At 44.1% G+C, this 16,947-nt stretch overlaps 1 protein-coding gene across 3 annotated transcripts in view; it reads right to left on the reverse strand.

Moving 5' to 3' along the window:
• The window catches only part of LOC137273852 (neuronal membrane glycoprotein M6-b-like), a 107,694-nt gene that overhangs the window by 64,989 nt on the left and 25,758 nt on the right, over positions 1-16,947 (reverse strand). The window contains exon 1 of one of the 3 annotated variants that reach the window (XM_067806728.1): positions 9,249-9,703. The exons of the other annotated variants lie outside the window; for them this stretch is intronic. Within the exon in view, the coding sequence (XP_067662829.1) occupies positions 9,249-9,396 (148 nt within the window). The 5' untranslated portion in view covers positions 9,397-9,703. Of the gene's footprint in view, positions 1-9,248; positions 9,704-16,947 lie in introns of those variants that run through there. 3 annotated transcript variants of the gene reach the window in all.

A 16,947-nucleotide genomic window follows, 5' to 3' on the forward strand; every position in this document is an offset into this window, starting at 1 on the left:
ACATTACTTCTAATGTTTGTTCATGTAGATACAACAACTATTTCTTGCGCCAAGAGTATTGTATTCAAATAGACACATTGAATATTTCTTATCTAAGAAGAGCAATACATTGGCTTTTTTAAATTTATTTTTTATTTATTTTATTTTATTTATTTTATTTTTGCTGCAGGGTGAGTTTAGTTGTACGAGGCTTTTAGCAATATACCAGCAATATCACGGCGGGGAACACCAGATACGGGCTTCACACATTGCACCCATGATGGGGATCGAACCAGGTTCTACAACGTGACGAGTGAAGGCTTTAACCACTCGGCTACCCAACCGACCCCTATTGCTAAAGGTATTCAAATCGACATACTGGCTACTTCTTGTGGTGAGTTTATTTTAGCAGATACAAAGGCACAGTGAGTGAGGGTTTATGCTCCTCGAGCAGTGACGGCGTGGGTCACCAGATATTAACCTTCTTGAACTTTGACGATATCGTCCAGATTGAGAAGGGTCAACTTAATGATATTATCCTACATCAGGACGGTCTACTTGACGATATCGTCCAGATTGAGGAGGGTCGAGTTAACGAAACCACCAGAATTGGAAAGGGGTCTACGTAAAAACAACAGTATTGGAAAAGTTCTACAATACGAAATCATGTTAATTAAGAAGGGTGGACTTTATAACGGTGGCACATCTCCTCCATCAACCTCGACAAACAAAGCCATATACTGAATACATGATGTCAGCTTGCTACACTCTGCTAGAAGAGCTCACAAAGACACATCTCCTGATACTCTATACGGAATCCTCATTAAGGAACGTTTGAACTCTCCTCGAATCTAGCACCGTGAGCCTGGAGCTGCTCCAGTGTAGCAAGATGTCGTCAGATGAGTTGCTTGGTTTCAGCGCTTGAATCGTTTCACATCTGTCGACGTGCCTGTTGGTGCACAAACACACTGGAGGATTATAATAAATGGGGGCTCTCAGCATATTGATGTACTCTACTTCCGTTTACTCAAACATCGACAGCGCGAGTAAAACAATCGGCATCTGCATTTCCTCCAAATAGCTGCGATTCTCCTCGAAGACATTTCAAAGAGAATTCGACACGCAAATCAGCGTATTTTCTGGTTTTGTTTTTGGAGCACTTTATCTATCTGTGACACTGTTTCTATCGTCTCTGTGTAAAACATAATTGTGTAAAGCATATTCCAATCGATAACACCGTCTTGCAGCGTAAAACATATATCAAAATATAACAGTGTCTTCTCCAGGTTAATCATATTCCCATTTATAACACTGTCTCTACCGTATCAACGTAAATCATATTCCTACATATAACACTATTCTCCTTGTAAGACATATATTATCTATAACACTTTCTCTGACGTCTCCGTGTAAATCATATTCCTACATATAACACTATTCTCCTTGTAAGACATATATTATCTATAACACTTTCTCTGACGTCTCCGTGTAAATCATATTCCTACATATAACACTATTCTCCATGTAAGACATATATTATCTATAACACTTTCTCTGACGTCTCCGTGTAAAACATATTCCTACATATAACACTATTCTCCATGTAAGACATATATTATCTATAACACTTTCTCTGACGTCTCCGTGTAAAACATATTCCTACATATAACACTATTCTCCGTGTAAGACATATATTATCTATAACACTTTCTCTGACGTCTCCGTGTAAAACATATTCCTACATATAACACTATTCTCCGTGTAAGACATATACTATCTATAACACTTTCTCTGACGTCTCCGTGTAAATCATATTCCTACATATAACACTATTCTCCATGTAAGACATATACTATCTATGACACTTTCTCTGACGTCTCCGTGTAAATCATATTCCTACATATAACACTATTCTCCATGTAAGACATATATTATCTATAACACTTTCTCTGACGTCTCCGTGTAAATCATATTCCTATCCATAACACGGTCTTCTACATGTAAATCACATTCCTTTTAAGAACACTCCATCGTCTCCCAGTAAAATATCTGCATCTTAATATCAATCCAGAACATGTTTTCCATATTTTTCCATCTTAACACAGACACCAGCTTAACCTTAACAATGTCACCAAACAAAACATTGTCTCCATACATAAAACATCCGCCAAATTGATTAACGACATGCCATATATAACGCCCTACACTGTCACAGGCAATATGTTTGCGGTGTTTGTGGTGTTTGTTTGCACGTATTTGGAGGAGAAAGGAACAAACAGAGGCACCGTTTGCCAGGACCGGTCGCGTGCAGTTGTTTTCGCTCAAATACTAATCTGTGCAGACTGAAAGCTGATCTGTCACATAAAAAGAACATCTCACATCTCAAGTGTGTCCATTTTCAGCTAATTTCTCACATTTTAAACAAAATTATCTGAATTACGATCGATGTTTGAAAACTCAAGTCTAAGCTATTTCTTGTGAAAAGCCATTTTCGATAATACTTTAAATAGCATGAGTCAGACGAAGATCAATGCCTAAATTCTCGTGTTATGGACCTCTCTGCATTTGTTTTAAGGAAGTTGTTGAGACTTCGTGTTATATTAAATAAAAACTTAAATGTAAATTTGCAAAGACCGAGTTGTTTCACGCAGTTTTGAACATGTGAGTGAGTGAGTTCAAGATTTACCTCTTATCGGCAGTATTTCAGACTTCACATGAGACGAAGCCGGTGCACACACATTTTCGCCTAAAGTCGAAAGGTGTTTCTTAAAATACATATTTCTTCATTACATTGCATTATGACTGCGTGTTATCTAAATTTTATCTCTGTTTACAGCTGTGGTGAAACCCACGACAGGTGGCCACAAAATCATTTAGAGAGTCGATGAAGATTCGAACTCGAGGTAAGCAATTCTGGCATTACAAGGGGACACAACTTCAAATAGATCTTGCTTGATAACTGAACATATTCTACACTTTATCAGTCTGCATGGAGCAAACCATGAGTATTATCTGAAAACAGAGAATTTGAGGGGGGGGTTAGAGACAGAGGCGGAGAAAAGGGACAGAGAGGGAGGGGGAGAGAAAGGGGGTAGAGAAAAAGGTGAGAAAAGGGGACAGAGAGGGAGGGGAGAGAGAAAGGGGGTAGAGAGAAAGGTGAGAAAAGGGGACAGAGAGGGAGGGGAGAGAGAGGGGAGAAAAGGGGACAGAGAGCGAGGGGGAGAGAGAGAGGGTAGAGAGGAAGGTGAGAAAAGGGGGCGGGGGGGAGAAAGGGGAAGAGAAAAGGTGAGAAAAGGGGATAGAGAGGAAGGGGATTGAGAAAGGGGGGAGAAAGAAGAGAGAAAAAGGGGACAGAGGGACGGGGTGGGAGGGGGTAAGGGAGATAAGGGGGAAGAAATTGGACGGAGAGGGAGGGGGAGAGAAAGAGGGGCAGGGTGGAGAGAGAGAGAGAGAGAGAGAGAGTACGTGTCACTTCGATGGAATGTGACGCATTTCAAAACAGAGTTGTGCATTGCGAGCAGCTTGTATATTTCACAGCCACCACTGGCATTCATACAGCTGTTGTCAATCAATACCTGGTCAATAGCCAGCATAATCAGAGCATGAGATACATATCAACAGACAGAGTGACACATCCCAGATACATTGCCATTCTTTATGGGTGATCATAGGGAACGCATTACATACATGTAATACAAGCATGTATTAGTCTCCGTGGTATGCAGCGAACCACACCAGGGAACAGCGCAGCCTGGGAAGCGTGCTTGCAGCGGTATTGGAATTCGAACACCATGAAATAGACATGCTTGTGGATGGGTTTGCTGTTCTATAATTAATGTTCTGGTATTTACATTGCATAAAACATAATGCTGCCATATACTAGGCCATTAATAACGAATTGAGTTTGACAGGGAATATGAGACCTTGCCAGTTTCTAAAACTGATATATTTGTCGTTCCCAGTTCTTCGAATTGCCCCTTCCCGGGGTTTAAGCAAGCGCTCTTGCCCCATTCTGAAGAAGAGGGCAATTCCTGATTCACTTTGCAGTCCCAGGGAATGGGCAGAATTATTCACACCATAGTGTGTTTCACCTGCTGAGAATGAGTGAGTGACTTTAGTTTTACGCCGCTTTTAGCAAAAGTCCAGCAATTTCAAGGCGGGAGACGCCGGAAAACGGCTTCACACATTGTACCCATGTGGGGAATCGAACCTAGATCTTCGGCGTGACGAGCGAACGCTTTAACCATTTGGCTACCACATCCAATTGGAAACATCTCCAAACGGTGTCTGGGTAATTGGGTAGCCCAGTGGTAAGGCGCTGACTTGTCACATTGAAGAACCGGGTTCACTTACCCTAAAGTCTGCAACGTGTGAAGACCATTTCTGAAGTGCCAAACCGTGATACTGAAGAACAGAAGCGACGTAAACCATTACTCACTCACTCTAAACGTTGTTAAACCCACTCAAAAACTAATCATTTCTATGTTGTTTAACACTCAGCAATATTTCAGCTATATGGCGGCGGGCTGTATAAAACCAAGTCTACGCCAGACAATCAAGTGATCAACAGCATGAGCATCCATCCGCGCAAATGGGATACCATGACATGCGTCATCCAATTCAGCGAATCTGATCACCCGAACCCATTAGTCGCCTCTTGTGACAACCATGGTTGCTGAAGACTAGTTCTAACCCGGATCTTCACAGGGAGACAAGCATAGGTTGCTGAAGACCAACTCTAACTCGGATCTTCACGAGTCCATTAACCAAAGTACTCGGCGCTTTGCCATTACAACAAATATGTGCATCCCAGGCATGTCTATTTCTTGTTGTTCCGATTGGTATCCTAATTAGTCAAGTTTGTAGCTAGAAATAACAACTTAATGTCTGGTGATTATCATCATGCAATCAGTGCATGCAACAGGTTCATATAAAATACCAACTGGTGCGAACGGCTACAACCTGGCTAGATTATCTATTGCCATATATTAATACAGTAACCACAAGTCATTGGCGCTTAACAACACATTACACGTAATATGACACGTTCGTCCACATACCATTTGTATAGTTGGCGAATCTACGGTCGTAAACAGATAAATTAGAATATCGTTTGTTTGTAGTTAAACGCCGCACTCAGCAATATTCTATATGACGGCAGTCTGTAAGCAATCGTGCTTGTCGTAAGAGACGACTAACGGACTCTATTGGTCAGGATCGCTAATTTGGTTGGCAACCGTTCCATCGTTTCCCATTTGCGTTGGTCGATGCTCATGCTATTGATCACTGGAGTATCTGGTCCAGACAGTATAACTTACAAAATGCTGCCAAATAGCTGAGATATTGTTAAATGTTGCGTTAAACAGTACCGAACCACGAAATCAGAACGGGGCTACACCGACATAGATGGCGACGTGTGTGTTGAATGTGTACGTCCTCGTTCCACTTGTTTACAGAGTGCTGGCACATTCTGGTTAATATGTCCACGATTACTGGCTATGTTGTTTCAAGCACGTGTCCAGGGTGTTTGTGTTAGTGTACATGGCTTTTATCGCTGTTGCGCGTGATACAAATCTCGAATAATGCCCATCGCGCACGTGCTGTTGTTTTAGCATCCCCCGACAAGCCTAATTTACCCATGATTCTTTAAATATTTAGACATTTCCCAGTTGAAGAGGATTTAACGTGAATTCACCTGCCAAGGTATGATTTAACTTGCGCCTTACGAGATCGCTCACGGACGAAATCTGACGATGGGTTGATGTGTTAAAGTAGCAATCTTTACGATACAAAAGCACCCTTGTCAGACGCACACCTGTCTTGAAGAAACAGTAACTATTCAAGGAACCTATCGGACACTGTTACTCAAGTCTGGAGAAGCTGGAGGCACTTGGTCGCGCCTTGCTGTACAGACCGTTTGACAGTTTCAAAGCGATAAGACATATTTCAAAACGAGAAAAACATAGGGCGTGAAACAAGGTTTCATTGAAACCCGATATCCAAGCTTGAGCCTTACCCGGACACGATCCTTATGCTCAAGTCTTGGGGAGTGCAATGCCATTCGGAGAGCTCTTGCTAGGTCGAGGGTCCGCCCTTTCCCGTCTCACCTCCCCCTCCCCATTCACGACCCTCATACACCACACCCCCTCCCTCGCTCAAAGATTACCAAGACCTAGGGTCAAACTTCGTGCACAGGCGTCGCTGAAGAGCGAGTGATATTTGAATTTTCTTTCTTTCACAAGCTGGGGCAAAGTACCATTTAACTCTCTTCTGTACCTATTTGGTCTTCTTCAGTTGTAAACGTCTGTGAAGGGTTACATGAAGTGTTGTGTTTGACCTACGTGGTTTTTTTTTTTAAATGTGAGTTATGAGAGGAGAAAGTAACGACTCTAATAACAGAGGTGTTGGGCGCTAGCGTTCCTAGTTTGTTCCACATCTGGCAGACGACGTTGTTTGGGATGAGTTTTGTCAGAAGAAACGAACACGACTTAATTAACTTGGCTGATGTTTTATCGTTTTAGTTTCAGGTTTAACACAAAGACGCTCATGCTGGGTTACTTTTGCTCGAGTTTTGTTGTGCAAATCAAACGATACGTAATACGGGTTCTTTTCAAATTCAAAGTGAGATTTTGTGAATACTGTTTTTGTCCTAACATGAGTTAGGGGCGTCTTTGTCAACGTCATTTGTATTTTATAACTACCTCTGAACTACTGGAACTGCCGTATCATAGGTGTACCTGGTCTGTTTCATAGTCCCTGTACCAGATTATTTACTGCACTGCCTAGCCCTCCCTGCAATACTTAAGTCTAAATGAAGCGAGTCTACATTTCCCCACGCCTGAATCTCCCATCTCATTGGGGCTCCTTTTCAGTTTTAATGGGTGTATTTGTTACTAGCAAAATTATATAATCAGGGACTAAGCCTTAGTCTACGGATACCCGTTCACACCAAGTCTTTTCTTAATTCTAGTTTGAATCTTTAGAATACACTCACCACTACTATGGATTAGCATTGGCTTTGAAATGGCAGTCTCGTTTGTTAGGACCAAAAATAAACAATCTATTCTAAATATAAATACAAACAGTGCCCCTTCTCAGCCACGATTAACTAAAATGGCCTTTACGTCACAACAGTGGAGTCGGTTAGCTTAATCAAGAACACCAGCAACCGCGACGATCTTCCTGGCCAGTCTTGAACACCGGCAGAAATGCATCCATTTTGATAAGCGGGCCGCTGCTGTTCGAACAAAAGATGTAGACACTGGCTCTGAGTGACTTTAGCGTATAGAAAGCCGTTTAATTCTGACGATTTACTGTTTGCCGACGTCTCCTGCTACTCCGACATGAAAGTCATCAACAACGGAGACTGCCGCTATACACTGCTCTCCAGGCGATCTTGATATACTATGGCTGAATTCCCCGACGCAAAAGAAGAGAAACAGTGGACAATCGAAACAGACACTCAACTAATTTATTCATTGCTTCGGAGATAGAAAACTTCACGATTTGGATAATATAGGGGAAAGTGAAGATGAAGCCGTGAACGTTTGCAAAAGAATAGTCTACATTAGGTGTATTGAAATATCGGCTCTTTCGAAATGCGAGGTCATATAGACGGAACCAAGTTTTATGTTTGGCAAAAATCCATCTATCAAACAGAACGTCACAACGCTTATCATAACTGCAAACGCTTTTGTGTGTAGACGGCGGGCAGTTTTAAGTCTGTAAGACAGTTACAACTTCGAAATTCTTCATGAGAAGTAATCACGACTACAATCACTATTGTATGTAGACGGGGGTCCAGTTTACAGTCCGTCAAACAGAACGCCACAACTTCAAAACTCTTAAACGTACGTAATCTGAACCGCAGTCGCCACATACGTAGACGGGTCCGGAACCCAGTTGGTTGCAAGGCCAGTCTCTCAAACAAAACGAATGTCTAAACCCTTGACCAGAATTCATCGTAAGTACAATCACTATTGCCAGCAAGTGGGTCGAATTAATGAAACAGGAAAAACGTAATAATGGCCACTTGTGTCCGACTGCATATCGGCGTTTCTCTTTGCTTATTGTTCAAAACCATCGTGCTTCAACAAGAAGGGGGGTTTCCTACTCGGGTCCAGGGACCCTCACGACAATGAAACTCAGGAACAATGACGTAACTGCGACACTAAGAAAATTCCCATTGAGGTCAAAATAAAATATTCCTCGGTGAGAAAAGCAGTTGTGTTTTGGGGGTGACGACTCTTTAGTCCCACTGATGCATAAAATATACATAATGGTGCCATCATTGAGAAGATTGCCTGTATACATTGATAAAGTAATGATATCAGATGCCTGGGACCAGTTCGGAGAGTCCCTTTAAATCAGACAATATTAACATCTATAAAGAGTGGGAAAACAGCAACATAAAATCCATCGCAAACGTCCAGAATGTGATTTCAATGAAAATAGATGTCTCTGAAGAAAGCTATTAGTTATTATCATTAGTCATCGCAGACAGCGCAGACAGATTTGGCAGGGGGGTCCGACTCCTCGGGGAGGGAAGATGATTATCAGGAATGGGATGCAGATCCTATGAATGAATATGATGTATGAGTATCACCCGGCAACGACGCAGGCATATGTAATTGGATATCTTCACAGAAGCCTTGAACACTGAAACATTATACTCAGGGTGAGGAAGCGACTGTGGCGTAATAGTGAGGAGGGTCGAAGAAGTAGCGTTATAAGGAAACATGGGCGGTGTACCGAGACCCAACGGCGTACGTTCTCTTGACTCTTTGCTCAAGGGTGCACCTCTTGCCGATTCAGAACAGCTCCTCTGAAACTGATGCTACTAAAATATGAAACGGCCCCCCTCCCCCTTCCTCGCCAACGCAACGCCGATCGCGGGCTGATTCACCTCTGATAATTGCAGCTGTTATGTTAACCTCTGTACGAGCTACTGTTATCATTATTATAATTCGCTGAGTGAAAGCTTTCAGTGATTCTGGCTCTCAAACAATCTGTGTGTTGTCCGGACGAATAGACTAGGCGACAAAATGATTTTGAACCTCATAGCGGTAAATATTTTATGATAATTCTTGAAGCGATGAACAAGGCTAATTATCCAACCAATTGCTCAGAGTCGCTTCATCTGCTGAAGCAATTTTGCAATTTGACAAGTAACAGGAGCATCTTCTAGAAACAACATTACTGCAGACGATCAGCGTGCAAAGTAGCAGACGACAACGTGTCATCTGCTCCACCAGTTCATTTAAACCCACCTTCAGCTACTGCGTCTGGTTGTGTGTCGTCTTCGGTCGAATCAGGTTTGGTAGCTGGTTCCACCTTATGCTCAAAACTGACTGTCTCCGTCTCATCGACGACTATCGGAGCCTGCGTCGTGTGCATATCGTTCACCTCGTCATCCATGGTGGTAATCCGGGGTACTGATCCTCAGCCAAGCTTTAATACGGAGTATAGGGCCAGCGAGCCAGCGCGGCCGACAGGGGCAAACTCAACAAGTAAACCAAACACAGCAGAGACGCTCCACGTGCCCTGTTGTAAACATCCGCGTCACGTGACGATCAATAAGTCAAGACCTGAATAGAATCGCTATATCCCACAATGGACAATCAGAGGGACAAATGTCAGAAAACTAAACACGTAGCTTCCAAGAAAAAACTCCACCGACCAGGATGCACGGTCAAGACAAAATGAGGGGGATTCTGCTTAGCGCGAGACGTTATCATAATACAGCCGTATGCTTGGTAGAGTCGGGTAAGGAAGACAGCTGTTGCAGCGACAGAAGCCGCTCACCATTGATCGAAACTTATCCTCAACAGCTACAAGCTTCATCATATTGAATCAAACCCAGTTAATTTAGAGCATTATTCATAGGTTTACAGCCATGCACAGGAGTTCGGCTGAGGGTGTAAGAAGTTTATTGCTCGCTGTGTCGTCGCTCTACCGAGGAAGGATTTCAGTGAAGAAAGAATTGCCCAATGTGAAAATTAATTCACGGGCCATGTAATTACGTCGGAAATGTGAATATGTCTCTGAATCGCTTGTTTGAATGTAAATACTGCACTTGATACAGTTTGATGCGGGGCAGTGGGGCAGCATAGTGGCTTAGGTGTTCGCTCGTCATGCCGAACACCCGGGTTTGATTCCCTACATGTGAAGCCCATTTCTGGTGTCCTCCAGTCGTGATATTTCTGGAATATTGTCAAAGACGGCATGAAACTACACGCACCCACTCACTACACCTGGGTTGTCATGTGAAAGTTTCCACAAACGTTGTTAAGAGGTATCACAACGGTGCCTGACGACACGACTGTCTCCGGACTATGGTCAGCGTTGTTGATATACACGTGCTGACCATAAATAAGGAAGGAAATGGCAAGCAGTCTCAGCTGTTCTGCTCGCCAGGCAATTATCTTTTGTCAACATACTGGGACAAGAACAACAATGAAGCAGATTAAACCTGGATTTTAGAACTCTTCTTTTTACAGTGGTAAGAGTGAGTGAGTGAGTGAGTTTGGTTTTACGCCGCTTTTAGCAATATTCCAGCAATATCACGGCGGGGGACACCAGAAAAATGGGCCTCACACATTGTACCCATGTGGGGAATCGAACCCGGGTCTTCGGCGTGACGAGCGAACGCTTTAACCACTAGGCTACCCCACCGCCCCTACAGTGGTAAGAGATTGCTGGAAGCACTTTGGACTCATGTATGTGAGGACCCAGCATACTGCACAACGATGGTTACTCTTAAAGAATGAGTGTTTGCTGTTTGACACAGGACTCAGCAATATGGCGGCGAGATGTAAATGACGTACTGATAAGCAATCATCCAAGCGGACGAGTCTGACAACCAGTCCTCAACATCATCACATACAAGCAGCTTGATAAATTCACACAGAAGAACCAACACACGCTGCTCGTGACTTAAAACGACCAACTGTCGAATCAACACACCTATTCTAACCATCACTCCACCCAGCAGAAGCAGCACAGGTTGGTGAGGGCCTATTCTAACCCTGAATCCCCACAGTAAGAACAGCACAGGTTAGTGGCGACCTATTCTAACCCTGAATCCCCACAGTAGGACCATCACAGGTCTCTGGTAACCTATTCTAACCCTGAAACCCCACAGTAGGACCATCACAGGTTACTGGTGACCTATTCTAACCCTGAATCCCCACAGTAGGACCAGCACAGGTTGATGGGGACCTATTCTAACCCTGAATCCCCAGAGTAGGACTAGCACAGGTTTCTGGTGACCTATTCTAACCCTGAATCCCCACAGTAGGACCAACACATATTGCTAGGGACCTATTCTAACCCTGAATCCCCACAGTAGGACCAGCACAGGTTGATGGGGACCTATTCTAACCCTGAATCCCCAAAGTAGGCACATCACAGGTTACTGGTAACCTGTTCTAACTCTGAATCCCCACAGTAGGACTAGCACAGGTTGATGGGGACCTATTCTAACCCTGAATCCCCACATGACCATCACAGGTTTCTGGTAACCTGTTCTAACCCCGAATCCCCACAGTAGGACCATCACAGGTTGATGGGGACCTATTCCAACCCTAAATCCCCACAGTAGGACCATCACAGGTTACTGATAACCTATTCTAACCGTGAATCCCCACAGCAGGACCATCACAGGTTACTGGTGACCTATTCTAACCCTGAATCCCCACAGTAGGACCAACACAGGTTGCTGGGGATCTATTCTAACCCTGAATCCCCACAGTAGGACCAACACAGGTTGCTGGGGATCTATTCTAACCCTGAATCCCCACAGTAGGACCAACACAGGTTACTGGTGACCTATTCCAACCCTGAGTCCCCACAGCAGGACCAACACATGTTGCTAGGGACCTATCCTAACCCCGAATACCCACAGTAGGACCAACACAGGTTGATGGGGACCTATTCTAACCCTGAATCCCCACAGTAGAACCAGCACAGGTTGCTGGGGACATATTCTAACCCTGAATCCCAACAGCAGGACCAACACAGGTTGGTGGGAACCTATGCAACTCTGAATCCCCAAAGTAGGACCAACACAGGTTGATGGGGACCTATTCCAACCCTGAATCCCCACAGAAGGACCAGCACAGATTGCTGGAGAGCTATTCTAACTCTGAATCCCAAACGTAGGACCAACACAGGTTACTGGTAACCTATAGTAACCCTGAATCCCAACAGTACGACCAACACAGGTTGATTGGGACCTATTCAACCCCGAATTCCTACAGTAGGATCAGCACAGGTTGCTGGTGACCTATTCTAACCCCGAATCCCCACAGTAGGACCATCACAGGTTTCTGGTAACCTATTCTAACCCTGAATCCCCACAGCAGGACCAACACATCCTGTTAGGGACCTATTCTAACCGTGAATCCCCACAGTAGGCACACCACAGGTTGATCGGGACCTATTCTAACCCTGAATCCCCAGAGTAGGCACACCACAGGTTACTGGTAACCTGTTCTAACTCTGAATCCCCACAGTAGGACTAGCACAGGTTTCTGGTGACCTACTCTAACCCTGAATCCCCACAGCAGGACCAACACATATTGCTAGGGACCTATTCTAACCCTGAATCCCCACAGTAGGACCATCACAGGTTGATGGGGACCTATTCTAACCCTGAATCTCCACATGACCATCACAGGTTTCTGGTGACCTATTGTAACCCTGAATCCCAACAGTAGGACCAACACAGGTTGATGGGGATCTATTCTAACCGTGAATCCCCACAGCAGGGCCATCACAGGTTACTGGTAACCCATTCTAACCCTGAATCCCCTCAGTAGGACCAACACATGCTGCTAGGGACCTATTCTAACCCTGAATCCCCACAGTAGGACCAGCACAGGTTGATGGGGACCTATTCTAACCCTGAATCTCCACATGACCATCACAGGTTTCTGGTGACCTATTGTAACCCTGAATCCCAACAGTAGGACCATCACAGGTTTCTGGTGACCTATTGTAACCCTGAATCCCAACAGAAGGACCATCACAGGTTACTGGTAACCTGTTCTAACCCCGAATCCCCACAGTAGGACCATCACAGGTTGATGGGGACCTATTCCAACCCTGAATCCCCACAGTAGGACCAACACAGGTTGATGGGGATCTATTCTAACCGTGAATCCCCACAGCAGGGCCATCACAGGTTACTGGTAACCCATTCTAACCCCGAATCCCCACAGTAGGACCATCACAGGTTGATGGGGACCTATTCCAACCCTGAATCCCCACAGTAGGACCAACACAGGTTGATGGGGATCTATTCTAACCCTGAATCCCAACAGTAGGACCAGCACATGTTGATGGGGACATATTCTAACCCTGAATCCCAACAGTAGGACCAACACAGGTTGATGGGGACCTATTCCAACCCTGAATCCCCACAGAAGGACCAGCACAGATTGCTGGAGAGCTATTCTAACTCTGAATCCCAAACGTAGGACCAACACAGGTTACTGGTAACCTATAGTAACCCTGAATCCCAACAGTACGACCAACACAGGTTGATGGGGACCTATTCAACCCCGAATTCCTACAGTAGGATCAGCACATGCTGCTAGGGACCTATTCTAACCCCGAATTCACACAGTAGGACCAACACAGGTTGATGGTGAGCTATTCTAACCCCGAATCCCCCCCCATCCCCCACCCCACCCCCCACCCCCAGTTGGACCAGCACAGGTTGCTGGGGATCTATTCGAACCCTGAATCCCAACAGCAGGAACAGTTCTGGTTGCTTAGTAGCTGTTCAATTCTGCAGTAAAGAGGACGCCAATCATAAATGATCTCATTTAACGCCCTGATATTACAGACATAAACCGCAGATCCGAATTCACATCATGGTAACCAGCCAAGGATAATTCTGAGTGACAAGTCGCCTGCCCTCTGCATAACCGTTTAGCGTTGTTGGTAAGGAGTTCTATATCTCTAAATCTTTCAATACACTTCATGTAGCAATGTGTTCCCATCGATTTAACCTGTGCACGGGTCACAATACTCTCACAAACTACACCCATGCTTCGTCGAACACCCTCTTTGCTAACACGGTGTAATGGCCCAATATAACTTAAAGGGAGCCATTACAGCATCATTAGAAGTCAATAATAAGTTTCACTTTTAACATTACGAGGACTTATTAGAGCGAGGAGACCCTCAACCATCCATCAAACAGAAATAGTGCACAATGTTTTGATAGAGTACACTTCTGCATGGCGATTCTTTACTGACTCCAGACACGGATTAACATGAAAAATGTCCTGCTCCCGTTCTGTGTTTCGTTGAGTACAGTAATTAATATCAACACACGGGCCGTCCAGTAGTCTATAGTGAGACACTTAACATAGATTATCAGTGGGATTGGACTTGTATGAAATAGAGCCATGCATCATCATACGCCCTTGCTTGCTGAAAGTTTGTGGTCTTACGAGACAAGGATGGGAACAGTCTTAAGTCTTCAAAGAGCAGTTTCAAATTTGACGCATATCTTTCATTCCTGTGCAAGGGTTTCGTTGAGTAGTACATTGGCTACTGTCCGAGTTCGTTTCGTTGAGTAGTACATTGGCTACTGTCCAAGTTTGTTTCGTTGAGTAGTACATTGGCTACTGTCCAAGTTTGTTTCGTTGAGTAGTGCATTGGCTACTGTCCAAGTTTGTTTCGTTCAGGTTTTGGACCCATGTTTGTTTCGTTGTGTAGAGCATTTTATTTCAATACAGAGACTTCCCAAGTCTATTGTCAGACATCTAAGAGTAGATTAACTTCCAACCAAACAAACGAGTGAGTTACAATCGGGTCATTCGACTGTTATGGGGGATCAGAGAAATCCCGTCATTCGAGCCTTAAAGATAAGAGACGGCTATCGTGCATACTGTAGCAGCAGACTGGGAACATCCTTTCACATGGGAGACAAACAAGCTTGCTGTTTAAGAGAGTCACGTATTGATCCAAGTACAGGGTGCTTTCATGAATACAACTAGGGCTCAAAGTGTTGTCTGAAGCCGAGATTTACAATGAATATATATAAAAGAGTCTCCATCACCTAAAATGTGTGTCGAAATTTTGCTTATCTCGAAGTAAAGGTCTGGTATACGGTGGGATCCAATTTTATTCATTTTCTTGTTGTGTGGAACTTTGGCTTGTCTTGAAGTAAAGGAAGTAAAGGCTTCGTACCATGGGGGGTGGGGGGTGGGGGGAGAGGGGTGTTTGTCCAAATTTAATCATATTTACGGCTGCTTGAAACGTCATAAAACTCGAAGTATTTCACAATGGTGTTCGACTGGATAAGCATTGATGTGCAATATATAGCACTATATACTTCGCCAAAGGAAGGTAAAATACCACGTGGTATCGCAAATTCCAGAGGGTTGTAAGGGAGGACTTTATCTTGGGGATTGGTTGGTGACCGAAGAAGTGTTCGCTTACATCGTTATTTTAGCATATTTCGACGCGTGTCTCTGCTGGCACAACCTCAAAATCGCACAGTATGTATAAGCCGCAAATGTTGGTGACAGTGAACGCGTTTGTGACAAGCAGGCGGGGAAAGTAAACTGGACGAATACACTTGGTAGCTACCGGTAGACTGGCGTTTAAGCACGTGCAATACATGCTGAAATCAATACCGCTACTGTTTAACACGTTTCTCATAGAGCGATTTAGTTAAGCAAAACACCAACGTGACACGATTTCCACGAGGAAATTGAACTTTTCAACATTTAGACCACAACCTTTTACCCTCTTGTTTCAAATGGAATGTTCTGGAGGGCGTTCTCATGTATGCAAATAGGGGTCATTTGTCAGGTCGTGGCTCATCTAATACTTGTCAAGCAGTACGTGCTTGCATTGTGCTTTCAAACCAATGTTCACAATCGCAAGGCACAAGATAAGCAGTGGCAATATTACCAAAGTATAAAGCAGCTGATAACATATAGTTCACCGTTGTTCTTCAAATATCTCTACACACTTGAGTCTTTCACGATAACAGATGCTGACGCTGAAGTGAATCTAGAGGGGATGCCAACATTTGAACACTTCTTGTGATACTGGGGACCCGTGAAGATCCGGGTTAGAATTGGCCTTCAGGAACCCATGCATGTCGTGAAAGGAGACTAACTGGATCGCGTGGTCAGGCTCGCTGATTTGGTTGACACATGTCATCGTATCCCCATTGCAAAGATCGATGCTCATGTTGTTGATCACTGGATTATCTCGCCCAGGCTCGATTATTTACACACCACCACCATACAGCGGAATATTGCTGAATGCGGCGTTAAACAACAAACCAACCAACCAAATTATGCTACTGGCAAACAGATCCGATGGTGTGGAATAGACCCAGACTGTCCCTGAGGGCGGTAATTCTCGACCAGTACAAGACATGGATGGAATATTGTGAGTAGCACAGATAGCCTCATGGAACTTCACCACGCTGGTCTCTGTAACTATGAAATATTCAGGGGTGAAATATTAGATGTATTGAGACCTACTGACAACAGCCGGGTATAGAAAGGTTTCACTCACTTCGGTCGTTATGATGTCGGTTGCTGACCAGACAAATGCGTTTGTGATTCATGTGACGTCCTCAGCGGTATTATTTTTATCTATTTTTTACAAATATTACATGTCGGCATAATATGCGGTTGGTGCATGGTTCCATACTTTGCTGGAGACTCTGAAATCGAAACTTATTAGCGGATCCTGGTGCGTCTGCGGGGCGCTACTTGGGTTTTAGTCTTTAATAATTTTGCCACCGTTAAACAATTTAAACTGGTTGGTCTACATCATGATGAAAATGTCATGCTCGTATTGCCAGAATCATCAGAAACGTCAAATACGAACTGTATACACAAACTGAAATTATACCACAAAACCCGCCATAAGGCTTTAACCACCACTAACCTACCTCACAGACGTTAACTTCCTGAAAAATACATC

Source organism: Haliotis asinina, chromosome 2 (genome assembly GCF_037392515.1).
Source record: "Haliotis asinina isolate JCU_RB_2024 chromosome 2, JCU_Hal_asi_v2, whole genome shotgun sequence".
NCBI lineage: Eukaryota > Metazoa > Mollusca > Gastropoda > Lepetellida > Haliotidae > Haliotis > Haliotis asinina.